The sequence below is a fragment of the Spodoptera frugiperda genome, chromosome 16 (assembly GCF_023101765.2).
Source record: "Spodoptera frugiperda isolate SF20-4 chromosome 16, AGI-APGP_CSIRO_Sfru_2.0, whole genome shotgun sequence".
Lineage (NCBI taxonomy): Eukaryota > Metazoa > Arthropoda > Insecta > Lepidoptera > Noctuidae > Spodoptera > Spodoptera frugiperda.
Genome location: NC_064227.1, coordinates 8,370,998 through 8,396,913, shown reverse-complemented (window position 1 = coordinate 8,396,913; position 25,916 = coordinate 8,370,998). Strand labels below are relative to the sequence as shown.

Genomic DNA, 25,916 nt, shown 5'->3' with positions numbered 1-25,916 from the left:
CAGTGCAGTAACATTAATTATCAAACAACATAGCAAATAATTGTTTTTTAAATAACTTGTTGTTTCGTTTTTGAAGTAATTATGCAATTTGTTATAGATTCGATTAACCATACAATATGAGTTTTTACTGAACATTGTTGTGCGTTGTTTAGGTACCTATATGAAGTTTATCTTTATTTCTACTATGTCTATCATTGATATTACAGGATTTTTCAAATAAGTATTGATTATATTATTAATCAAACAAGGAATCACAAACAGGAAAATCAGAGTTTAAACGGTTCAATTACATATGTAGGTACCTATATTAATACTCTAAGTAAACTAAGTAGATAAGCAGGTAACTTATATTTAAATCTGGATAACTCACGATTCTCATCTACTATTATTAATTACCCATGATTATAATGTATAAGTGATGAATAAACTTGTTTTATGCAAGTTAAAGCTTTGTGTTTACCATTTTGCTCCGAGTCTCCGTAAGATATGGGTGTAAGCATTGATAGAACATTTGTGTTTTTAAGCTTTCTACGTTTAGTTTTGTGTGACCTAAATCTTGAAGAAGGTAAGTTGCCTGAACTATGTTGACCTAAGTTTTCATAGCTGTGATAGTAAGTCCTTAAGTATAATTATTCAATTTTGTCTGATCAACTAAAAGTAATGGACCATTTTGAATCAGGTTTTTGGTAGTTAATAGTTTCTGTTAGCTTGATCAAAATGCTCCTACCGTAAAAATAAAGGTAGTAAATAGGTTTCTTAAGGATCGACAAGGCGCGTGTAATGCTCCAAGTGTTGCAAGCGTAACCGTGATGTTACTAACTTGCCACCATCGTTTAAAAAAGCCCAGGATACGGAATATCATTAAATGCTAAACATTTCTGCCAAAATATTTCCGGCTGATCAGAGCGTTTCTAATCAAACTGGATTCTAAATTGTGATTTTATTATAGATATCATTATCTTTGATTGGATAATTGTGGAATGTCGTTCACACGCATTAAACACGTGTTGACTCATGACCTTCCGAGTTTCTGGTTTCTGCATCGTATTCACAACTAGCTTTTGCCCGCGACTTCAACGGAATAGTGACTTTCGGGCAGACATTTCACTGCTCTGCTCCTATTGATTGTAGCGTGATGAAAAGTACCTATATTATAACCTGCCCAGGAGTATGTAGAATAATTGTACCAAGCTTCGTTAAAATCCGTCGTGTACTTTTTGTTTTTATAAAGAACATACAGACAGACAAAAATTTTACTGATTGCATTTTTGCCATCAGTATCAATCACTAATCCCCTAATAGTTATTTTTTAAATAATGTACAGAATTGTCCCATCTACAGATTTATTATAAGTATAGACGTCGGAAGCGCCTTGCATTCAGTGACTTTCTACGACCTTTACCTTTCGAGTCGTCTGACCACCTTATGTAGTTGCGATCAATACAGCTGATCTGCAAGTAATAACGGGAGGATTATGTTCAGCAGAGGTCATCTTGTTTTTTTTTTATGGAACACTCCTGTAAGCGGGCAGACGTATCACCTGATGGTAAGCAATCGCCGCCGCCACTTGAAACACCAGAGGCGTTACAAGTGCGTTGCCGGCATTTTGTGGGTATTTAAAGGTTGTTGGGGAACTAGAGATTGGGAAGGGCGGAATTGGGCCTCCGGCCTTCTCTTGTAACGTCGCCTCCTGACGCCTGGCTGAACTGTTTTTTTTTTTAAGGAACATAGGCCATTTGTGGCAATGGATGTCTTGTGGCTGACTATTGATATAAAGTATTTGCTATGTTACAGATGAACCTTGTGTAACTGATGGTCATAACGGAACTTGTGTCGGAATATTTCGGTGCCCCTCCGCATCACTGAGTTATCTTTATGTAAGTATCGGTAGACCACCAGGGGCCTTAGTCTGCTATTACAATTGCGTCAGAATGGTCGATCATTAAGCAGTGCAAGAGGGATGGAGCTATACAACCTACATAGCTCCGTCTCTTTTGCACTGCTCAATGATCGACCATTCTGACACAATTGTAATAGCGGACTAATGCCCCAGGTTCTTTGTTTTACTTTGAGTAGCGACAAGTAAAGCATTTGTCACCACCCCTCGTCATCCGCGGGTGTTGTTAGCTACGGTACTTTCTAATAAACCTGAATCTCTTAAGCCATCTCATTATCAATCAGGAGATTATACAAGAAAGGCTCATAATTAAGAGGGTCTAATACTAGTTTGTTTTGCGCTTAATGAGATCAAAACGGTTATTGCATTCGGCGCTCTGATTGGTTGATGTATTGGAGCAGGCCAATCATAAGCTAAGCAATCAGGGGTGAATTGTCACGGACTGTTGATGGGAATGTTGCGTTAAATATGTTATAGTAGATGGTCGTCGTTTTCAGGCCAATGCGGGGTACGTGAAGTCACCTGATAAAATATATGACTACCCAGACCTGCCAGATATTTGTTCATTTAAGAACGAGGAACCTGTAGTCTGCTGTACTGAGTGTGCTATGTCCAAGGCAGAACCGTAAGTTACGAGACATACCTTCTTCAAGTTACCAAGTTGCACAACTTGATTCACCCTAGTCCTTTCCACTGTCGAACCACAAGACAATCGGCAAAGCGCCTCTGCTTCATGGTAGATATCCCATCCACTCGCACGAAGCGCTTTGCTTCAAGCTTCCGGTGTCTGTGTTTCCTGCTGGGTATAACCTGGGTGTCTTCAAGGCCGGAGTGAATAGGTTGCTCAAGAGCAGACGTGTTCCATCTTAGGCCGCATCATTACTTACCACCAGGCGAGATAGCGGCCAAACGTCGACCCATTAAATGTAAAAAAAAATATTTGTCGATCAGACATGTACTAGATTTAAATTTTTTACCCTTGTCTATTTACGGGTCTGAAAATGGCTGCCCAGTGAAGGCTGATAAAACTATTAATCATTTATATCTGTTATAAGACTATCAGATTCACCACATCGTATCGATTTATTTGTAGTACGCTTATGATGCCTAAAACTGAAGATGACTAAAGGGTAGGGTATGCCAGTCTGACAGTTGGTTTTTTTACGGAATAAGTCGGTAAATGCGCAGACGGATCACCTGATGGCAAGCATTAGCCGCCGCCCATGGACGCCCGACCTTTTAGGAATTTAAGGGTTGTAAAGGAATTGGAGATTGGGAAGGAAAGTATTCGGGCCTCCGGTAACCACACTCATACACTGAAAGCATTGTTTCACGTTGGTTTTCTGTGAGGCCGTGGTATAATTCCGATGAGCCGAACCATTTGTGCCGAAGCATGGCTCTCTCACACTTAAAGAGAGTTGGTGTTAAGAGAAAGCTAATATTATTGTTTCTTTTCCTTGTTCAGGTACCGCCATACTTCCATAGGACCTCTGGGAATTCCTAAAAATAATAAAGGCCCGCTTGCTTGGTCTAGTAAGATATTAATTAATACATTTTTTTTTTATCTTGGCTTATAATATAATTTAATGTTGTATCTTTCTTTTTTTAGAATGTCTGGATTATTTAAAGGTTCTACCCTATCCGTGTCGGGGTCATGGAAATTTCAGAGTGCGAAAAATCTGGGAGGAAGATAGAAAATGTCATGCGTACCAATTAGAGTTGGCATTAGCTATTGGAGGAAGAGAGGCAGAAAGATGGGAATTTCCTCATATGGTAAAACATTCATCAATCGGACTTCAGGATAGAGGGATACCCTCACCCCTCACCCTCCCGTACATTATACCACTTGAAAAGTTTCAGACTATTAATAATTAATGTTCTTCAGTCAATGATTCATAAGCTAATTTGACTAATTTCGATATTTTATAATTACTATTCCCCATTGTAGGCTTTGCTAGGGTACGGAGACAATGAGCAATCTGCGCAGTGGCTGTGTGGAGGAACTGTGATCAGCGAGAGATTTATCCTCACTGCTGCACACTGCATATTTACCAGAGATTTGTAAGTTTCAGTTTACGTTTACATTATATTAAGTTACTTATTACACTGGTCTTTTCATATATTCTTTTAATTTAAGGGGCAACGTCTCGTATGCTGCACTTGGACTGCTAAAACGTACTGATCCGAAGGAATTATGGAACATACATAAAATCAAGAGAATCATTCCCCATCCCGAATACAATCCTCCTTCCAAATACCATGATATTGCACTTTTGGAGACAGAAACCGAGTGAGCATTGAGTTTAATTTAGTTTCTCTAGTTTCGCTTATACTTCACAAGCATTTGATAGAACTGCTAGCAAATATTGTCAGTAAAACTAAGGACTTCTTAGGTAACTGTCTTTACTGTTTATAATTAATCAGAAAAATAATAATCTTTCGTTTTCCGATCATACGATAAATAACATTCAGCTGTTTTTAATTTAATACTAATATATTAATGGTGTTCCTCAAGGAACAGTACTGGGTCCGCCACGTAAAATTAACTTGTACAAACATACATACATGTAACTATCATAAAGCCATGTTTAACTATAATATACGATATTTCAGGATAAATTTTGGTAAAAATCTTCTGCCAGCATGTCTGGATACAGGTATGAATAAACAAGTATCGGCTGATGCGTCTGGTTGGGGCCGTTTGGGTCATAAGAAGGATTTAGCTGACACATTACAAGTAGTAAGTCTCTAGTCCATTCGCAGTGGCTAAACAACTGATTTCAATTCAAAATGATTAGATTAAGATTGATTTTTGACTTAAGTTACGGGGTTAATGTCAATCTAGAGGATCTGGATAAAATTGGTTATGAATTTCGGACGTTATGTAATAAAATTGTCTCATTACAGGTGACTCTCGAGGAGTTTAAAGAAGCAGAATGTGCGACTCTCTTCCCACAGCACAGACATCTGAAGCATGGATACGATCACGAAAAACAATCGTGTTATGGAAGTCATAGCGAGATAATCGATACTTGTGAGGTACATATCATCAGATGCAATGAAAGGCCCTGAGCTATGCTAATAGTCTGCCTTTGGTTTGGTTTCCATTAGTCTTCAAACTTTAAAGATCTATAATAGGTATTACCATGATATTCTAATATTCTCCAGGGAGACAGCGGCGGTCCGCTCCAGACGAACCAGTTCAAATGTCAGTACACAGTGGTCGGAGTGACGTCATTCGGCAAGGACTGCGGCATCCTCGGCTCGGCTGGCATGTACACCAGGGTCTCATACTACGTACCCTGGATCGAGAGCATCGTCTGGCCTGAGGAGACAGAAGAACGCATGAAAAAGGAGAATCTTTGGCTTGACAAGTGGCTAAATTCTACATCTCAGTAGATACCACGACATTATTTAGTTTATAAAACAATGAAAACAAATAGGAAGCTCCTTCTCTTCGCCCAAATAAAATTGATTTAAGTAAATTTAATCGGTATCTTTTTCCATCTGGTGCTTCCCTAATAATTATGATTTTTTTTTTGGGTCAATTCAGTCTTAAGTTTGGAGTAGATAGGGACCGAATTGGGCACATAATTGTTTAGATTTTCCCTTTATCTCTGACACGTAAAAACGTTATTAGCAGTAACTAGTTCAACATTTTCAAATACAACTTTGTTTTTATTTCCTTGATTACACTTTTTGCTTACTTCCCCACCTATATTCTGCATTATTATTTATGATACATATGTAAATAAGTATAATTAAATCTGGATACAAATCACGATTCTCATCCATTTATAAATTTTATTAACCATAATGGTACCTAAAAATCTTGTTTTTATTCAAGTTTGAGCTTTGTGTTTACCATTTTGCTCCGAGTCTCCGTAAGATATGGGTGTAAGCATTGATAGAACATTTGTGTTTTTAAGCTTTCTGTGTTTAGTTTTGTGTGACCTAAATCTTGAAGAAGGTAAGTTGCCTGAATTATGTTGACCTAAGTTTCCATAGTTCTTTTTTATGGTATTGTGGAAAGCTGTTCGATTATTATGAAGATGATTATTATTAATAATATACCTAAGTTTATTAAGTATTAATACTCCATCTTCGACCGCATCGTCACTTATGCAATTAGAGTGAAAAGCCTAACTACGTAATCATAAGGTTTTTAGGTGCAATTATCAAACCCTTCAATTTAACCATTCTACCAATAAGAAACTACAATAAAATAGAGCAATATAGTTTAAGAGATGTTGATATAGATAAACCACTACGAATTTGTTTTGTAATAATATTGACAATGAACACGTGTTGATTGCTAACCTTTCCAGTTTCTGCATATTATTTACAATGTTGGGCGCCTTGATCTTTATCGGGTCCTGTGTGATTGGATGTCCGCATGTCTTGCGCTGTGCTTGCCAGGCGGTCGATGAAAATCATTGGGGGAGGCCTATGTTTCACAGTGGACGTGACTGGTATGATGATGACTTACTATATCGTCGCCTCCAAACGGCTGATATGCTGGAATTACACTTGGAAACCAGTGGCGTTGCCGGCATTTTAGGCGGTAACCTCACTCATACAACGAAACACAATGCAAGCGTTGTTTGACGTCGGTTTTCAGTGAGGCTTTAGTATCACTTCGATCGAGGCGGCCCATTCGTGCCGAAGCATGGCTCTCCCACACTTAAGCTGGCTGGCTGGTACAATCGATTTGTTTTATTACAGATGAACCTTGTGTAACTGATGGTCTCAACGGAACGTGTGTCGGAATATTTCGGTGTCCCACCGCATCCTTGACGTACCTTTATGTAAGTATCGGTAGGTATACTTACCATAGCTCGCCGCCCGACCTGAACCAGATCCTATGCGTGCGGCGCGTCGCGTTCCGCGCGCGCCTCAAAGAGCCATCAGACCACCACAGATGAGGCCCAGTAGGGCTGATGCCTGATCCGGAGCTGCGGACTACCTAGCGGGTTTACCGGGGCTCCGGCTCGAAAAGCTGGAGAAGGAACGGGGTGGTTTTTAATCAGTAAGAGTCTGACACTCCCTCTCACCTCGCCCAGGGCGGGAGAAGTCATTGGATTGATTTTCCCCCTCAAAAATACATCAGAGTGTCTATTATGATGAGAGGAGTGACGGAGGAATATCAACGTGAAGTATTCCAATGTATGTAAGATGCTAGTACTTAGTAAGTAAAATGCCTACGGCATTAAGCCCACCTTGTACACATTGATGTGCATAAAGAGTAATAAAATAAAAAAAAAAAAAAAATTGCATTACATAGTACTTCCTCTGTCACCTACCTACTAACTCTAGAGATTATGGCAGACCCTCGTGTGGCCAGGAGTTTTAGTTCAGTAGTAAACTGTTTTGAATTGAATTCTGTTGTGTTACGTTAAAGTAGATTGTCGCTGTTTTCAGACCAATGCGGGGTACATCAAGTCACCTAAAGAAATATTTGACTACCCGGACCTGCCAGATATTTGTTCATATAAGAACAATGAACCTGTAGTCTGCTGTACTGATTGTGGTATTTCTAAAGAAGAACGGTAAGTAACAAGAGAAATAGACCTACCAGCTCTTCAAACTAACCCACTCTATCAGTTTTTTGCAAAAGATAGCGAAAATTAAAATGTTTTACACAAAAATACCCAGTTGACTTCACAGCTAGCGCGGTAGTTGGGCAACCATCTGCCAACCAACGTGTCGCGGGTTCGATTCCCGCACGGAGCAACTCTTTGTGTGGATCCTTCTTTGGTTGTGGTGTCTATGCGAACTTGAGTTTTTGTAAACGCACCCACGACATAGGAGAAAACCCTCATGTTAGACAAGTTTATAAAAGATCACATTTGCGCTCGCGATACCACGGCTTAAGTTTGATATATGACTATCCATGTAGGAGATATTCTCAGCAGCTAGTATGCCAGTTTGACTGACAGTTATAAGAGAAGGCTAATATTAGCTTTGTTTTCAGGCTCCGTCATACTTCCATAGGACCTCTAGGGCGTCTTAAACAGAATACGGGTCCTATTGCGTGGTCGAGTAAGTAATTTGCAACAACATCTAGTTTTGGATTATTTCATGGAAAAAGTAAATGCATTGAATATAGTAGGTAGAATACAATTTCTAGCACGGCACCAAGGAACTATATGTGTGGCTATAGTATATGTATGTCTTTATGGAACTATATTAATTATTAATATTAATAATGTGTTTCTTTCTGTTTCAGAATGTCTAGATTATTTCAAGATGCTGCCCTACCCGTGTCGGGGTATTGGGAATTTCCAACTGCGAAAAATATGGAAAGAAAAGAAAAAATGTCATGAATTCATGTTAGGCATATCTCTAGTTACTGGAGGCAGAAATGCACAAAGATGGGAATTTCCTCACATGGTAAAACATTCAGATTATTTATTATTTTCATCTTTCTATCACTTTTATGTGAAGTGTCTCTTTTGTTATTTGCCCAACGTTTAGCCAAAGAGGATGACTCCTTTCATGGATTTAACACGTCCTTCACGTAGGTATTTGTTTATTGATATATAATAAGCAGCCGGCCCCGCGTATGGAAGGAGTTGCAAGAGTGTTGTCGGTCTTTTGGGGTTAGGAATTTGAGGAGTGGGCCTCCCATTAGCTCAAAATTATGAACTAAAGTAACTCAGATTGGGGTGAACTTAATCAGGTCCAATTTACCTTCAAACCTTCACAAAAAGAGTGAAAAGTGACTCCTCTGGTGATGTGGGTGTCCATGGGCGGTGCTGATCGTCTACCATCAGATGACCCGTCTGCTCGTTTGCTTCCTAATCCATAAAAAAACTATTGACTTGAACGATTGCCTTCTAATTTCTTCCTCTAACACCTTGGAAGTATAGAATCGACACTTTTATAGCTGGTTTATATTTTAGGCTCTACTTGGGTACGGAGATGACGAGAATTCCGCGCAGTGGCTGTGTGGAGGATCTGTGATCAGCGAGAGATTCATCCTCACTGCTGCACACTGCATATTTACCAGAGATCTGTAAGTTTCAGTTTACATTATATTAGGTTTACTTATTACACTGCTCGTTTCATATTTTAATGATTTATTATTTTGTAAATTCAAGGGGCAACGTCTCGTATGCTGCACTTGGACTGCTAAAACGTACTGATCCGAAGGAATTATGGAACATACATAAAATCAAGAGAATCATTCCCCATCCCGAATACAATCCTCCTTCTAAATACCATGATATTGCACTTTTGGAGACAGAAACCGAGTGAGCATTGAGTTTAATTTAGTTTCTCTAGTTGCGCATATACTTCACAAGCGTTTGATAGAACTGCTAGCAAATATTGTCAGTAAAACTAAGGACTTCTTAGGTAACTTTCATTACTATGTTTATTATAAATAGGAAAAACGAAATCAAAATTACTTACATCTGCTTTTAAATTCAATCCTAAATATAATATATTACATTAAAGGTGTTCCTCAAGGAACTGTACTAGGCCCAGTTTGTAAAATTAACTTATATGTACAAACACACATATATGTTACTACCATTAACGCATTTTTAACTATAATATACGATATTTCAGGATAAATTTTGGTAAAAATCTTCTGCCAGCATGTCTAGACACAGGTATGAATAAAAAATGGTCAGCTGAGGCTTCTGGTTGGGGCCAATTGGGTCATAAGAAGGATTTAGCCGATACATTACAAGTAGTAAGTAGCAGTAGTAAAGTGATTTCAATTCAAAATTATTAAATTAAGATTGATTTTTGGACGTAAGTTACGGGGTTACTGTCAATCTAGAACATCTGGATAAAATTGGTTACGAATTTCGGCTTTTAAGTAATAAAATTGTAAGTGCACAATGGTTTTTTTTACATTTAATGAGTGGACGTTTAGCCGCTACCTCACCTGATAGTAAGTGATGATGCGGCTTACGATGGGGCACGTCTGCCCATAAGCAACCTATTATTAAGTTTGAAACAGAAGACACCCATTTATACCATCAGGAAACACAGACTCCGGCAATGAATTCCACTCCATAGCAATTCGCACAAGGAAGCTTGAAGTGAAGCGCTTCGTGCGAGGGGGTGGGATATCTACCATGAAACGGTGACGCCTCGCCTATTGCTTGTGGTTCGGTGATGGAAAGGACTAGGGGGAATCAAATAGTGCAATTCCCCCGCACACTCTCGAACACACGCGAATATAAAAAATGATTCCATATTTACTGATAACCTCATTACAGGTGACACTCCGAAAGTTTGAAGAAACAGAATGTGCGACTCTCTTCCCACAGCACAGACATCTGAAGCATGGATACGATCACGAAAAACAATCGTGTTATGGAAGTCATAGTAAGATACTCGATACTTGCCAGGTACTATTTTTGGCTTTGGATTGGTTTCCATTAGTCTTCAAAATGTAACGATCGATAGGTATTACCTGGATATTCTAATATTCTCCAGGGTGACAGCGGCGGTCCCCTCCAGACGAATCAGTTCAAATGTCAGTACACAGTGGTCGGAGTGACGTCATTCGGCAAGGACTGCGGCATCCTCGGCTCGGCCGGCATGTACACCAGGGTCTCATACTACGTACCCTGGATCGAGGGCATCGTCTGGCCTGAGGAGACAGAAGAACGCATGAAAAAGGACAATCTTTGGCTTGACAAGTGGCTGAATTCTACATCTCAGTAGATATCACGACATTATTTAATTTCTAAAATAATAAAAACAATCAAAGCTTCTCTTTAATTAAGTTCAATTTATAATCCTAACCCTAACCTTAAATTGATAACTAAATCACTTGACTTTCTCATTTTATTACTCATTTTAATAATTATGACTTTTTGGGACAACACTGAGTCTTAAGTCGTATTTTCACTTTACTTCTGACACGTAAAATGATTAGCAGTAACTAAACGTTTTCAAATACAAAATTAAATACTGTTTTAATGGTTGAGGATGAGGATGTCTAGTATCTAATTTAGCATACCTTACCTTACCATGGGAAAACTAAATCACTTGACTTTATGATTTAATCATTGTCAATTGATGAATGATGCATTGTCAAATCAATGAATATGTACTGTTTTCTTTTGTTTTCGAACTACCTACTTTTCCTCATGGATTCGGAATAATTAATACAAAAAAAAACATATGTAATCTCAGAAAAAATCGGATGTCATTACTATGGAGGGTAAATAGGATGGCAACCGGACTTGCGATTGCGAAGTTTGAGATGCACAGATTACACTTTTTTTTACCTACCTACATTCTGCATTATTATTTATGATACATACGTAAATAAGCAGGTGACTGTAATTAAATCTAGATACAAATCACGATTCTCATCCATTTATAAATTAACCATAATATAGGTAACTAACAAACTTCAGTGTCAGTTTGTGTTTACCATTTTGCTCCGAGTCTCCGTAAGATATGGGTGTAAGCATTGATAGAACATTTGTGTTTTTAAGCTTTCTATGTTTAGTTTTGTGTGACCTAAATCTTGAAGAAGGTAAGTTGCCTGAATTATGTTGACCTAAGTTTCCATAACTATGGTTTCAAACCGCGTAAAAAGTCCAAATACTGTATGATAGAACGACTTTCCATAATCATAAATAGTCGATTCAAGACAGTCATTCATGTCCACGGGACGCGCCGGACTTCAGTGTTCCGGTGTTTTCATGGTAGCATCTACTGTAGATCCTGGCTTACAGGAGTTGCAGCGGTTTGGGAGGTTGTGGCGGGCTTGTCCTTTAAAAAACTCGCAAATATTGATATACAAAATCTTAAAGCTCAGCATAATTAGAATTCACCTAATACTTGGCCATCCGACATTCGACCGCTGTCAATATTTTGGTAAAATTGTTTCTGTTTTTGTTTAGTTTCACATTAGAAAAATTATGTTTATATGTATGCGACACAATTGTCGGTATCTTACTATCTCAGTCCACCTTCGAGAGGTATCAATTACTTAGCAATAGTTCCTATCCTATCATTTTGAACAAGCTTACGAAATCTAATGCCAAAAATCCTGAACAGTTTATTAATACCTTACTTCTTATTGATTAGACGAAAATACAAAAAAATCCTATTAAGGAGATATTAAGTAGATTGGTTATTTAGTATCTATTAGAAAACTGTTTGAGTACCTGACTGAACATAGGAAATATATAGTTACAAGATAACTTCGAAATAAAACCTAGTCTATCAGTTTTATTATAAATCGTTCAATAGATAGATCTTGATACATATTAGCTTTTTTTTTGTTGACGGGGAAAATCATCCAATGACTTTTCTCGCCTTGGGCGAGGCGAGAGGGAGTGTCAGACTCTTACTGACTAAAAACCACCCCGTTCCTTCTCCTGCTAGGTAGTCCGCAGCTCCGGATACATATTAGCTACTAACTTAAATTAGTTTTGTAATGCATTATACCATAATATTGATAACGAACACGTGTTGACTCTTAACCTTTCCAGTTTCTGCATATCGTTTACATTATTGTAAGCTCGTTTGACTTGTGTTAACCTATGGTCGAGTTTGTGCGATGCCGGACAATCTCGGTTTCGATTCTCGGATCGGGCAAACCATTGCTGGGGCTTTTTCGGCTTTTCGAAAATAGTAGCATCTGGAAATGTGCCCGGTATATTATGGCAATAGGCTCACCACCTATTACATTTACATTTGTTGGGTGTACAGAGTGGAATTACGTTGTTGTGCACCTTGGGGATAAAAGGAGTGAGGTTGAGGTTGTATTAAGGGCATTCAGTGACGGGTTCTGTTCTTATGGGTGGATATCCTGCACTGGACTTGCCGAGCTGTCGATCCAAGCGATCTGGAAATCATGAGGAATGATTAGGTTTAGCAGCGGACGTCATTGACTGATATGATATATGCCCTGCGGCTGCGGCTGATACAATCGATTTGTTTTATTACAGATGAACCTTGTGTAACTGATGGTCTCAACGGAACGTGTGTCGGAATATTTCGGTGTCCCTCCGCATCCTTGACGTACCTTTATGTAAGTATTGGTATACCGTCAGAATGACTATTCTGCTAAACATTAAGGCAACTGTCCCCATCCTCTAGTCTTCCACGTGTGTCGTTAAGGTACGAATAGACTACGACCTACACAAATTCTGACATAAATGTCAGACATTATTCTCTTTACTGCTCACGCTTCTAAGGATGGTAAGGGTGCTTTTCTTTCAGAGATGTGCTATGTAGCTATGCTACGAAGATGTAATAGCTAAACTGTGAAATTACGTGACCGTTTCCACTGATACTAAACTATATAACTGTGCGAGTAAGATTCATAGCATGCATCTTTTCATATAAAAAACATAGCTTAACTGAGTCCGGACTCCAGCGCTAAGCTATGTGTCCAAGCGTGTCACCTGTGGAAGCCAAACGCTTCCACAGCAACGTAGTATAAGCACGTTCTTAAAAGCAACCTAAGTACGCCGCCGACAACTAAATAATTATCCACAATTACTCTTCCAAATCAGATATTATTCACACAAGTATATTCAGTTCATACATGAGTGTGTAGTGTCGTAGTCTATTCGTTCTTTAAGAGCAAGTCGTCTGAGACTACCCACACGTTTGGGGAAGACTAGTTAGTGGCACTTTCTGATAAATCCGAACCTGTTAAACTGCGACCTCCAACCCGTCTGATAACTATGGAGATTGTGACAGACCCTCGGTTGTAAAGGAGGTCCATAGTCTAGCAGTGGAATGTGGATGTGAATGTACAAAATTGAATTCTGTTGTGTTATGTTAAAGTAGATTGTCGCTGTTTTCAGGCCAATGCGGGGTACATCAAGTCACCTAATGAAATATTTGACTACCCGGACCTGCCAGATATTTGTTCATATAAGAACAATGAACCTGTAGTCTGCTGTACTGATTGTGGTATTTCTAAAGAAGAACCGTAAGTAACAAGAGATATACACCGTTGTTTTTTTGGTGACGGGGTGGAATCCTTCAAGCGGCGCCTAACTTTTTTCGGGAAAAAATTTAAAAAACTCCCGACATAAAAACTTTATTTCCCTTCGAGTAAAAAATAATAAAAGAAACCTAATCTTAAATTACCTAAGAATGTACTAATAATTCAAGTAAAAAATACGTCGCGTTGGGGGACCGCTCCTAAATTTCTTACTTCTCTACGGATTTTTTCATAAGTATCACATGCTTGGTGTTAACATTAAAGTAAATTGATGTTTAAGTACTTAACTATAACGAGAAAATAAAATATAGCGGCGCGGGCGGCGGTGTGCAGTCCGTATTCATGTGGTCCCCCAACGTGACGTATTTTTTTTTTTCAGAATTATAGTATTCTTAGGCCCTTTGTCGGGTTTCTTTTATTGCGAAAAATTGGCTTTTTAAGGGAAATAAAGTTTTTATGTCGCGTACGGATTTTTTAATTTTTTATTTAATTTTTTGGGATTTCATTCATAGGTAGGTTAGGTTAAGTTAGGCTTAGTATATTACATGCATGCTTACTATAATTTCGTTAATTCTTGTTAAGGTAAAAATTACATTCAATTGGTCAAGCTCGTTCGCTTTGATTTTTACTTATTAATTACTAGTTTTACCGTTTCTAAAGTAGGCTAACTGATTACATTTGCAGGTTAAAACCCGATTTTTGTATTTTATAAAATATTTAATTTTATTTTTTTTAATTATTTTATTATTATTATTTGGTTTATTTTTAGGCTATTTTGTCAATACGAAAAAATTCTATCTTTCAATAACTTTCAGTGCGGTTTCATTTGAGACCCCATCCCAGTATATTTGCATACCTTCGTTAATTATATAGTTACGTTACTTTCACCGCCCATAACTTTAAAACGGCTCAACCGATTTAGTCATCAAACATGTCTAAAAACACTCGCACATACCCCTTTAATACGAAAAAGACTAAATTGAAATCATCCGTTCGGGAGTTATGATGCCACATACAGACAACAACAGACACGTCAAACTTATAACACCCCTCTTTTTGCGTCGGGGGTTAATAAAAGACTAGGGAGTGTGGGATTTTTACCTCACTAAAACTACCCTGGTGGCCAACCTCAACACCTGTAACTGGGTCCTCTCAATAGACCTTCCGGAGCCCCAACGGTGCAACGGTACGGCAGATCCCTAGGGAAGAGACATAAACCGACCATCGCTTGAAACTCTCTCAGCTTTTGTGAAATATAAACAATAATGGACAGTTGACTGCAGTTGAAAGCATGCCAGTCTGACTGTCGGTTATAAGAAAAGGCTAATATTAGCGTTGTTTTTCGTGATTTCAGGTTCCGCCATACTTCCATAGGACCTCTGGGGGTTACTAAAGATAATACAGGTCCTATTTCGTGGTCGAGTAAGTAACTTACAACAACATCTAGTTTTGGATTATTTAACCGAAAAACTAAATGCATTGAATACAAGTAGAATACAGACTGCATGATTGGCGCGGTGGCTGGGCAACCGGCTGCCACGCAACATGTAGCAATTCTTTATGTGATCCAGAAATAATTGTTGTTCCTGGTTTGGGTGAACAGACGTCGTTGACATGTGCATGTGAGACAAAGTTTTAAGTATGTGTGTCTTTCTGTTTCAGAATGTCTAGATTATTTCAAGATGCTGCCCTACCCGTGTCGGGGTATTGGGAATTTCAGAGTGCGAAAAATGTGGCAAGAAGAGAAAAAATGTCATGCGTACGGATTAGATGTAGCTCTAGCTGTGGGAGGCAGAGATGCACAAAGATGGGAATTTCCTCACATGGTAAAGCATTCAGACTATTTATTATTTTCATCTTTCTCTCATACATACATGCATGTCGTCACGCCCTTAATCCTCGTAGGCCGAGGTGCACAATATGGCACGTGATGCCATTGTATACACCCACTTTTCACAATTTTTGTTGTAAGTCTCATGTAATAAGTGTCATATACCGAGCAAACTCCGTGCTATTACTGAAAAATTTTCAAAAACCCGAAAAAAGCCTAGCTATACTTCGCCTGACCCGGGTATAGAACCCGAGATTCCTTGCCCGGCAGTCGCACTTGCAACCACTTGGCCAACGAGGCAGTCTCTTCATCCGGTTATCTCCAAATTATGACCTAAAGTAACTATTAACTTGAACGATTGGCTTCCTCTAATACCGAGGAATTATAGAATCGACACTTTTATAGCTGGTTTATGTTTTAGGCTCTACTTGGGTACGGAGATGACGAGGATTCTGCGCAGTGGCTGTGTGGAGGAACTGTGATCAGCGAGAGATTCATCCTCACTGCAGGGCACTGTATATCTACCAGACTACTGTAGGTTTCAGTTTACATTATCTAGTTTTTTTTATATTTTCCCCCTTTTTTATCCCCGAACAGGTAGGCAAAGGTGCTCATCATTTTATGGCACGTAATGCCACTGTACAGTGTACACCCACTTTTCACAATTTATGTTGTAAGTCCCATATAATAGGGGGTGCACCTTTGTCATATACCGGACATGTTTCCAGACTCCGTGCTACTACTGAGAAATTTTTGAAAAATCGAAATAAGCCTTGCTGGTCTTTTACTTCACCCTTCCCGGCAATCGATCCCGTGACCACTTGTTTGGCAGTCGCATTTGCAACCACTCGTCCAACGAAGCAGTTTACATTATATTGTTTACTTATCATAGTACTTTTTGGTCATATTTTAAATTGTTTTACGGTTTTGTTAATTCAAGGGGTAACGTCTCATTTGCTGCACTTGGGATGCTGAAACGTACTGACCCGCAGGAATTATGGAGCATACATAAAATCAAGAGAATCATCCGCCACCCTGAATACAAACCTCCTTCCAAATATCATGATATTGCACTTTTGGAGACAGAAACTGAGTAAGTACTTATTTTAGTTTTCATTATTTTTTCATTTCAATACTAATCTTTAAATACTAACTGCTGAGTAAAAACTTCATTCACAAGCCTATGAGTATGCCCAGTCAATGCTTGATAATTAAAACATATAATAAAATTAGAAATTATAAGTTCAGGTTTCTCTTCACAGTATGTCAGCGGATGTGAACATAAAGCACCACATTGTATAACTTGGAATAAGTCACTTTTTTCTTGCCAGGTTTCAAATCCACATCCTTATGTATGAGAAAATTATTGTCAGTAAAAGTAAAGACTTTTTATATCATTACCATGTTTATTATAAACGAGAAAATCTTATAACCTTTCCGCTTTTTGATTATGAAAATCAATATCACTTACAGCTATTTTTAAATTGAATAATAATACATTAATGGTGTTCCTCAAGGAACTGCATTAGGCCCGACTTGTAAAATCAACTTGTAAGTAATATATAACTAAAATAAAAACACATTTATTGATATATTTTTCAGGATAAATTTTGGCAGAAACCTCCTGCCAGCATGTCTGGATACAGGAATGAATAAAGAAGCCACGGCTGAGGCTTCTGGCTGGGGCCGTTTGGGCAGCAGGAAGGATTTAGCTGATACACTACAAGTAGTAAGTAGAAATCTGCATTTTATAATAGAATTTACCAGAGATAATCACCTCTCTTCCCAATCCGATCTGATTCCCCAAAAATCCTTAAATTCCTAACCCCCAAAAGGCCAGCAAGGCACATGTAATACCTCTGGTGTATTCAAGTAGCATGTACACAGGTGTTAGAAAAAACAAATATATTTCAAGTGTCCATGGGCAGCGATTGCTTACCATCAGGTGACCCGTCTACTCGTTTACCGGCTATTCCATTTTTTTTTTATTAAAAGACGGTTCTAAAATTTACTGACATTCTTCCGTTACAGGTGACTCTCCAGGAGTTTGAGGATAAAGAATGTGCAGCTCTCTTCCCACAGCACAGACTCCTGAGCCACGGATACGATCATGATACACAATCGTGTTACGGCAACCATCAGGAGATAATCGACACTTGTGAGGTATATACACGTATTTTATTATCTAATAATAAATGCATCTGCTATCACCATCCCTCATGACGAGAACCTCGTGAAAGCTGAAAAAGATAAACAAATAAAATATCTTGACTTGGCTCACGAGGTTGTCGACATATGGAATGTGGATTCAGCTATCGTTGTGCCGATAGTCGTGTCGGCCAACGGATTAATACCCAACAGCCTCGACAACCACCTTAGGAGGCTGGGGTTTGGCGGATGGATCAAGGGCCTGATGCAGAAGGCAGTACTCCTAGAAACGGCGTATTGTGAGGAGGTTTCTGTCTCTGGAGCCCTAACCACCGGTGGCTTGGACCATGCTCCCGCTACTGGTCGGCTCCTATTTTTATATTTTTAAATATTATTTTATTTTGTATGTGTAGTATTTAAAAATGTAAATTTAGAGAATTTTAAACAAATAAAGAGAATGCATCTGCAATGAAAGACTGAAAGACCCTGAAGTAAGCAAACAATCAGCGTTTGAATTGGTTTTCATTATAAATTAGTCTTTGAAAAATAGGGCAGATAACTAATTTTTATTGATTGATTGATTTGACTGCACGGTTGGTGCGGTGGCTGGGCAACTGGTTGCCGCGCAACGGGTAGCGGGTTCGATTCCCGCACGGAGCGTGATCCACAAATTGTTGTTTCGGGTCTGGGTGTCATGTGTATGTGAACTTGTATGTTTGTAAACGCACCCACGACACAGGAGAAAATCCTAGTGTGGGGCAACGTTTTTTAAAAAAAAAAAAAATTTTAATGTCTGTCTTGTAGATAATTTTAAAATATTAGATACGTATTTTTTTACCGTAACAAATATTTTCGAAGATATATAGATTTGAAATATCGCGTGATGTCACTTCTAGGTACGTTTTATACGTAGAAACGACGTGGTTTGCTTCCACTCCTAAACTTTGATTCGGTTTATCTATGAAAATAACAAATAAAAAATACGTGTCTAATATTTTTTATAATAACATAACTGACGGACGAAATAGATTTTTAATTTTCATACCGAGACATCAACCCCCTTGTTACGCAGCTCTTTATTATATTACAACTCAAACGTTATCATAATATATTTATAGTCATGTATTGGAATATCTTTGTATTGTCCAGGGTGACAGCGGCGGTCCCCTCCAGACGAATCAGTTCAAATGCCAGTACACAGTGGTCGGAGTGACGTCATTCGGCAAAGAATGCGGTATCCTCGGCTCGGCTGGCATGTACACCAGGGTCTCATACTACGTATCCTGGATCGAAGGCATCGTCTGGCCTGAGGAGACAGAGAAACGCATGATAAAGGACAATCTTTGGCTTGACAAGTGGCTAAATGCTGCACCCAAATAGATAATTATAACGACATTATTTAATTTTAAAAATAAGATTTATTAAATTTTAGTGTAACTTTCGTGAGACATACTAAATTAATTATTATGTTATCGGCTTACTCACATAACTGTTTGACGAGGAACTCGACTAGTTTCAAGTCATGTAAGAGGCTCATGTTAGTGGTCGTAAATAAGCCGATAACATAATAATAAAATTAAGATTTATTAAAATTTTAATCATAATAAAGCATTTATTTATAGCTCCTTTTCTTTTTCCAAGATGATCCTTTTAGATAGTTTAACCCTAGTTGATCTCAGTACATAATATGTTCATATTTTGGGACCCTTTTTTCATCTAGTGTGTGGGTACTGATACATCCTATTATCAAATCTACATCACGATTCTGGGATCATTATCAATTAACCATTATGTACAAGCGATGAATAGATTGTTTTTTGTGCAAGTTTAAGCTTAATGTTAACCATTTTGCTCTAAGTCTTTGCTAGATATGGCTGCAGCTACTGGTGGAATATTTGTGTTTGTTTCATGTTTGTGTTTAGTTTCGTGTGATTTAAATCTTCAAGAAGGTAAGTCTGGCTTTGTTATTAGTATTATACTTAATATTTTACACCTAGATGTTGTATCCATGCATTAGAAAATAGATCTTTGGCATACAGGATATTGATTAGTGAAAAATTTTAAATCCTACGGACAATCATTTTGTTAATTAGTGATGTTTGATAAACAACGAGGTTGACCCATGGCCTTTTCAATTTTTTCATCTCTTGACCATGTTACAGATGAACCTTGTGTAACTGATGGTCTCAACGGAACGTGTGTCGGAATATTTCGGTGCCCCTCCGCATCCTTGAGTTATCTTTATGTAAGTATTGTACTTAGTAAACTCGCTACTCCTCATTATCTACGTCAGTAAGTATAAATGGCAATCTTAACTATACATTGTATTAATTGTAATTTATATCAATTTCAAGTCATTCTGCTGGACTATGGGATTTCCCTTCAAAAGACCATTCGCCGTAATCTCCACACTTGGCTTCACTTTTTTCCAACCCACCTAGGTTCTGGTTTTGTTAGAGAGCGATGCTGCCGCTTTATTTGTTACAAATGTGTATACCCTGAGTTAGCTTACGACTCTTTACCGATACTGATACGAAAACCGAGAATGCCTAAAGATCTTTAGTTTAGGAACAGAGGATAAAGTTCCCTAATAAAAAGAGGATCCTCCAACCAGGTGAGGTGCCTGGCGGCTTTCTGCCCAATTTATTCGCATGTAAACTTCACGTGTGCGATGCAGGATATTTAGGACGTCATCCATTGATTTACATGGTAGTTTAGTTGTTAGTCTATGTGCGACTTCTATCATCTGACACTTGTCAGGTGTCGTCACAGTTGCATTTGCCTTGATGTATTTAGTATGATCATCATCATCAGCCAGAAGACGTCCACTGTTGAACAAAGCCTCCCCATTAGTCTCTTTAATATCTTTGGTAAATAATGTACAATTTATTACCATCGAACATTTCAGGCGAATGCTGGTTTCCCCAAAGAGAAGAATAACTACCCGGAGCTGCCTGACATTTGTTCATATAAAAACAACGAACCTGTAGTCTGTTGCACTGAATGTAATATTTCTGACGCAGAACGGTAAGGAGAACAATGAAATTACGAGCCGAGCAGCGGTTTAAACCGCTTGTAAGTACATAATAGTCATATTAATTCATTTATTGCAATTTACTATTTTAGATACCGTAATACTGCCATAGGACCGCTCGCGACTTTAACTGATACTAAAGGCTCCGTTGCTTGGTCAAGTAAGTATATAAACTCGTTTTTTTAATTGATTTGGTTACTTACAACTTAGATTAAGTATATCAAACTGCACATTTCACGAAGTGGTTAGCGTTTTATATACCATGCCGCAATAAATGAACTAATAAAAGAATCTATGAAATTACCGATTACAACAACATTTCTTTCTTTTTTTAGAATGTCTAGATTACTTCCATCGTCTGCCGTACCCATGCCGGGGCCAAGGCAATTTCGAGGTGAAAAAGATTTGGAAAGAAGATAAAAAATGTCATGAGTACATGATAAATATAGCCTTAGTTGTTGGCGGAAGACGTGCACAAAGATGGGAATTCCCTCATATGGCAAGTCATACAGAACCTATATATAGCGATAGGATTCCATTATTATCATCATATCAATCATAAGATATCCACTACAGACCATAATGAATTCTAGATTGGCTGATTGGGAGTTATCTGCGGCTTGCCGTGATTTTTTAGTATGAATTATACGCCCAAAAACAAATATAGATTCAATATTTTAATTACTGCTCCTCATTTTAGGCTTTACTGGGTTATGGAGACAATGAGCAAACCGCGCAATGGCTGTGTGGAGGAACTGTGATCAGCGAGAGATTCATCCTCACTGCTGCACACTGCATATTTACCAAAGCTTTGTAAGTTTCGGTTTACATTATATTCACTTAAGGTAGGTACTTATTACACTGGTCGTTTCATATATTCTTTTAATTTAAGGGGTAACGTCTCGTATGCTGCACTTGGACTGCTAAAACGTACGGATCCGAAGGAATTATGGAACATACATAAAATCAAGAGAATCATTCCCCATCCCGAATACAATCCTCCTTCCAAATACCACGATATAGCGCTACTGGAGACAGAAACTGAGTAAGCATTTGGATTTCCTTATTAATGTATTCATACACAATACTATAATTTCTCTTACGTTGCATAAGCGTTTGATACGGCAAATAGCAGATATTGTCACTTTACTTTCATAAGATACTTAAATTGTTCATTAAAAATCAGAGAAAATCATGATATTAATATTTTTCAATCGTAAAAATCATAGTCACTGATATCAGTAACTAAACTTAGTACTATAGCACCATTGGTGTTCCTCAGGGTTCGATATTAGGTCCACCCTGTGAAATGAAAAGGAACGGTTATGTTGCAATGTAAAAATAATAATTCATTTATTTATTTATTTCTTCATCACAAATCCAGTGAATGGCGGACTTAATGCCTTAAGGCATTCTCTTACAGTCAACCATAGGGTAGTGCAGAGAAATGAAGCGGATCGATGCGAAGCCAAAACACAGGCACAAAAGAATACATATAAAAATACAATGTACAATACATAATACTATAAGAATACAATACAATATACAATACATATATATACATATATAATACATACAATACATACAATACATGTAATACACATTACATACATATACATACACATAATGGAGAAATAAGTTTCCTCAATTTCCTCAATTGTCTTGAGTCTGCCAATCTTTCATTATATGCTCGCGGACTTTAAATTTAAAGGAACTGCGACTTTTTGCCACTCTGATCTCCTTGGGGAGCGCATTCCACAGAAGAACAGCTTGAATGAAAAAATTAAGAGTGAAGGAAGTCAGTGCGATGAGAGACACACTGAAGGTGTCTATTTTGAGACGAACGAAGAAATTTAGTGTGGTTGGCGCAAGAATATTGGAAGTAAGAAGCAAGATAATTAGGTGAAGAAGGAGAGATAAGGTAAGAGAATAAAGTGGTTAATGCCCTCTGCTGCCTGCGCAAGCGTATGGGCAGCCACTTTAGTTGCAGTCTATGTGCAGAAACATGATCATATTTACGTAAGTTGAAAACGAATCGAATGCAGTTATTTAGAAGTCGGTCTAGTTTATTGAGCAGATCTGCATTCAGGTCGTAGTAACAGACATCAGCGTAATCAATAATAGGGAAAATCAAGCTCTGCACCAGCTGTGCCCTTACGGAGGATGGAAGGAAATTCTTCAAACGATACAGCGCCCTCAATGACCCAGTAACTTTCTGGCAAACACTAGCAACTTGTGCACGCCAGCTCAATGTGCTGTCAATAATTAAGCCCAAGTCCTTGACGTCCTGACTGAATGGGATAGTCACACCATTATAGGAGATGGGAGGCAGTGTTGCACCGTCAATCGATCTGAGGCTCCGAGAGCTACCTATAACTATGGCTTGGCACTTGTTTGGGTTAACAGCTATACCGAACCTGTTTGACCAACTTCGGACAGCTGCCAAGTCACCATTAAGTCTGCTGATAGCATCAGGTAGATCGTCCACCCCAGATTGACGGTACAGCTGCAAGTCGTCCGCATACAAATGGTACGCACACTGAAGTTCAGGAGTAATGAGGTTAATAAAAATAGAGAAAAGAAGTGGGGAAAGAATGCCGCCCTGAGGGACGCCTGCCGCCAGATCACACCAGCCTGAGAAATTATCATCATGCTGGACCGACTGCTGACGCCCCCGAAGATATGAAGAGAACCATTCCAGTGATTTGCCGGAGATCGCAAGATGGGACAGGATTGCCGAAAGGATATCGTGACTGACCATATTAAAAGCGTTGGAAAAGATTCATGTTTATGTTTTAGAATAAACTTTGCTAAAAATCTTCTGCCAGCATGCCTGGATATAGGGAAGGAGAGCCCGCGTAGAGCTGAAGCTTCTGGTTGGGGCCGATTGGGTCATATGATGGGTTTAGCTGATACATTGCAAGCAGTAAGTCATTAAAATCAAGAAATATTGTTATAAGTCGTTTCTTTGCGGAGACTAGAATTTCCAATGTCACATTAACTGAAATCAAAGATAATAAAGAAAGATTAAGAATATCAACATACAAGTTTTTAGAATTCGTCAATCAGTTTGACAAAGTTCTAAATTTCCATGACAATCTTTCTGAAGAATAATTAACTTATAACTCATCATTACAGGTGAATCTCCAGCAGTTCGAAGAAACAGAATGTGCGGCTCTCTTCCCACCCCATAGACATCTGAAGCATGGATACGACCATGAAAAGCAAATGTGTTACGGTAATCACAAGGAGATAGTCGATACTTGTGAGGTAAACATACTTCTATTGTACTTGCAGTCAGTACGAGTTTGTTTTACGTTTAACGATATCGAAAAAGAGCGCGTTCGGTGCTTTGGTTGTAATGTGTATGTAAAGCGGAGCAGTGTCGCTCTTGATTGTCATACAACCAAAAACGAATATAACTCACTGTACGCCACAGCTTTTGCTAACATCTACGTTTTAATGGCAACACTCGAGCTGTGAAATAAATATAATTATCCTCTCAGCTCTCCTTTTCAAACACCTCCGCTTTGTTGAAGTACAGCTGTAAGATATTACTGGATGTGTTTCATATGACCAGGCAATCAATTATAAAAACATCAATTATCTAGTAATATTAATGTGAACCTGTTCTTTTGGAATAACTTAAAAAGCCAGAACTTACTCATGTGAAGTAATGGAAGAAAGTTAAGCTTATAGTGTCAAGTCAAATCAGGACTTATGCTCATGAGCAGCTTGCCACATCGTCATCAGTTCGACCACATACTAAGTAGTTATTCTATTATTCTCCAGGGTGACAGCGGCGGTCCCCTCCAGACGAACCAGTTCAAATGTCAGTACACAGTGGTCGGAGTGACGTCATTCGGCAAGGACTGCGGCATCCTCGGCTCGGCTGGCATGTACACCAGGGTCTCATACTACGTACCCTGGATCGAAGGCATCGTCTGGCCTGAGGAGACAGAACAACGCAGAAAACAGGACAATCTTTGGCTTGATAGGTGGTTAAATATTACACCTTAATACTAACAAGATATGGTTTCATTTCAAAAAACTTTATAGCACCTGATCCTTACAAGTCAATGGTAGTAGTGGTGTCTACAAATAATACAGCTGGTGCTACATAATTGAATGTACATGGTGAACTTCTTCGTGGATATACCTAACATAAGTCGCTGTAATTTAAAAAATGTGGGACTTCGACTTTATTTTCCGAAAACATTTGGAGCTTTGCCGATCATCTAGTGCGCCTTTGACGTCGACTTTAGGGACACCTAGATAATAGGCAAGAAATGTACCTCTTCTTATCCTTTCAGAGATATGTCGAAACTTGATAAAAAATAATAATTAACATATGTGCATATATCGAATATGCAACTAAACAGAAATACTCGTTGTATGATGTTTGCACATTCAACATTTTTGAAGTATCTAATCGACAAAATTATTTAGGTTGTTGATACGCGTGCAAACATAATACCTAAGTAAAACGATTAAAGTGCTTAGGTACAGATAGGTAATTGTTCTTGATGTAAATATAACTGGCGAAATATAAGTCGAACCCGTGCCATTCATCTATTTAAAACAGCAAAAGTGTGTTTTGTATGTTACTACAGAATACAAAAGCCCCTAAGTATATTATATTTATCCTACTATTAGGTAATACACCACTAATTGAAATTAGTGGCACCTATTATGTATGTAAAGTCCTACACGTAGTATGTGTACATTTATCTGTAAACACCTGGTCGAGGTATCTCGTGACCAGAGGGCTGCTGCGCAATGGTTCCAAGCAACTTATTTAAAAAAACAGTAGGCAGGTACCTACCTACCTAATGCGCCAACAAGTTTTGCCACCTTATTCTATATTATTGTACCTTTTTCTCAATTTCGACAAAAATATTATTGACAAAATAAATTGCCCATAAGCGAAACCTGAATCCAATTATATGACTCAGATTTGTAGATAAATATCATCGAGCCCAACTTAAGGACCCACCCTTTTCGGGTCAAATCAGGTTCTTTATAAAATATTGATCATCTCTTATTTATTACGTTATGTTAA

General features: G+C 38.3%; 1 protein-coding gene across 14 annotated transcripts; it reads left to right on the top strand.

Annotated features, from left to right (window-relative positions):
• Window positions 1–413: 413 nt before the first annotated feature.
• LOC118280567 (granzyme-like protein 1) lies at window positions 414–24,889 on the top strand. 14 transcript variants are annotated; one of them, XM_050699589.1, is made up of 11 exons: window positions 11,162–11,408; window positions 12,832–12,914; window positions 13,699–13,826; window positions 15,196–15,263; window positions 15,504–15,667; window positions 16,094–16,179; window positions 21,641–21,667; window positions 21,747–21,899; window positions 23,654–23,780; window positions 23,993–24,124; window positions 24,647–24,889. In XM_050699589.1, the coding sequence occupies exons 1-11, from the start codon at window positions 11,330–11,332 to the stop codon at window positions 24,872–24,874; spliced, it is 1,275 nt and encodes a 424-aa protein (XP_050555546.1). In that variant the 5' UTR covers window positions 11,162–11,329; the 3' UTR covers window positions 24,875–24,889. The 14 variants fall into 14 exon arrangements, with proteins under 14 accessions (XP_050555540.1, XP_050555542.1, XP_050555539.1 ...); XM_050699583.1 differs by lacking the exons at window positions 11,162–11,408; window positions 12,832–12,914; window positions 13,699–13,826; ... (6 more) ...; window positions 23,993–24,124; window positions 24,647–24,889 and adding exons at window positions 414–565; window positions 6,623–6,705; window positions 7,319–7,446; ... (5 more) ...; window positions 10,135–10,266; window positions 10,355–10,622; XM_050699585.1 differs by lacking the exons at window positions 11,162–11,408; window positions 21,641–21,667; window positions 21,747–21,899; ... (1 more) ...; window positions 23,993–24,124; window positions 24,647–24,889 and adding exons at window positions 416–565; window positions 16,613–16,765; window positions 17,275–17,401; window positions 17,704–17,835; window positions 18,970–19,336 and having other exon boundaries at window positions 16,094–16,206.
• Window positions 24,890–25,916: the final 1,027 nt, after the last annotated feature.

What these genes read in the sequence shown, in the direction of transcription:
- LOC118280567 (XM_050699585.1), top strand. Translation starts at nt 487, where the DNA reads ATGGGTGTAAGCATTGATAGAACATTTGTGTTTTTAAGCTTTCTACGT. An exon ending in CATCCTTGACGTACCTTTAT is followed by an intron (nt 12,915 to 13,698) that starts GTAAGTATTGGT and finishes CGCTGTTTTCAG; the next exon opens with GCCAATGCGGGGTACATCAA. An exon ending in GGTATTTCTAAAGAAGAACC is followed by an intron (nt 13,827 to 15,195) that starts GTAAGTAACAAG and finishes TCGTGATTTCAG; the next exon opens with GTTCCGCCATACTTCCATAG.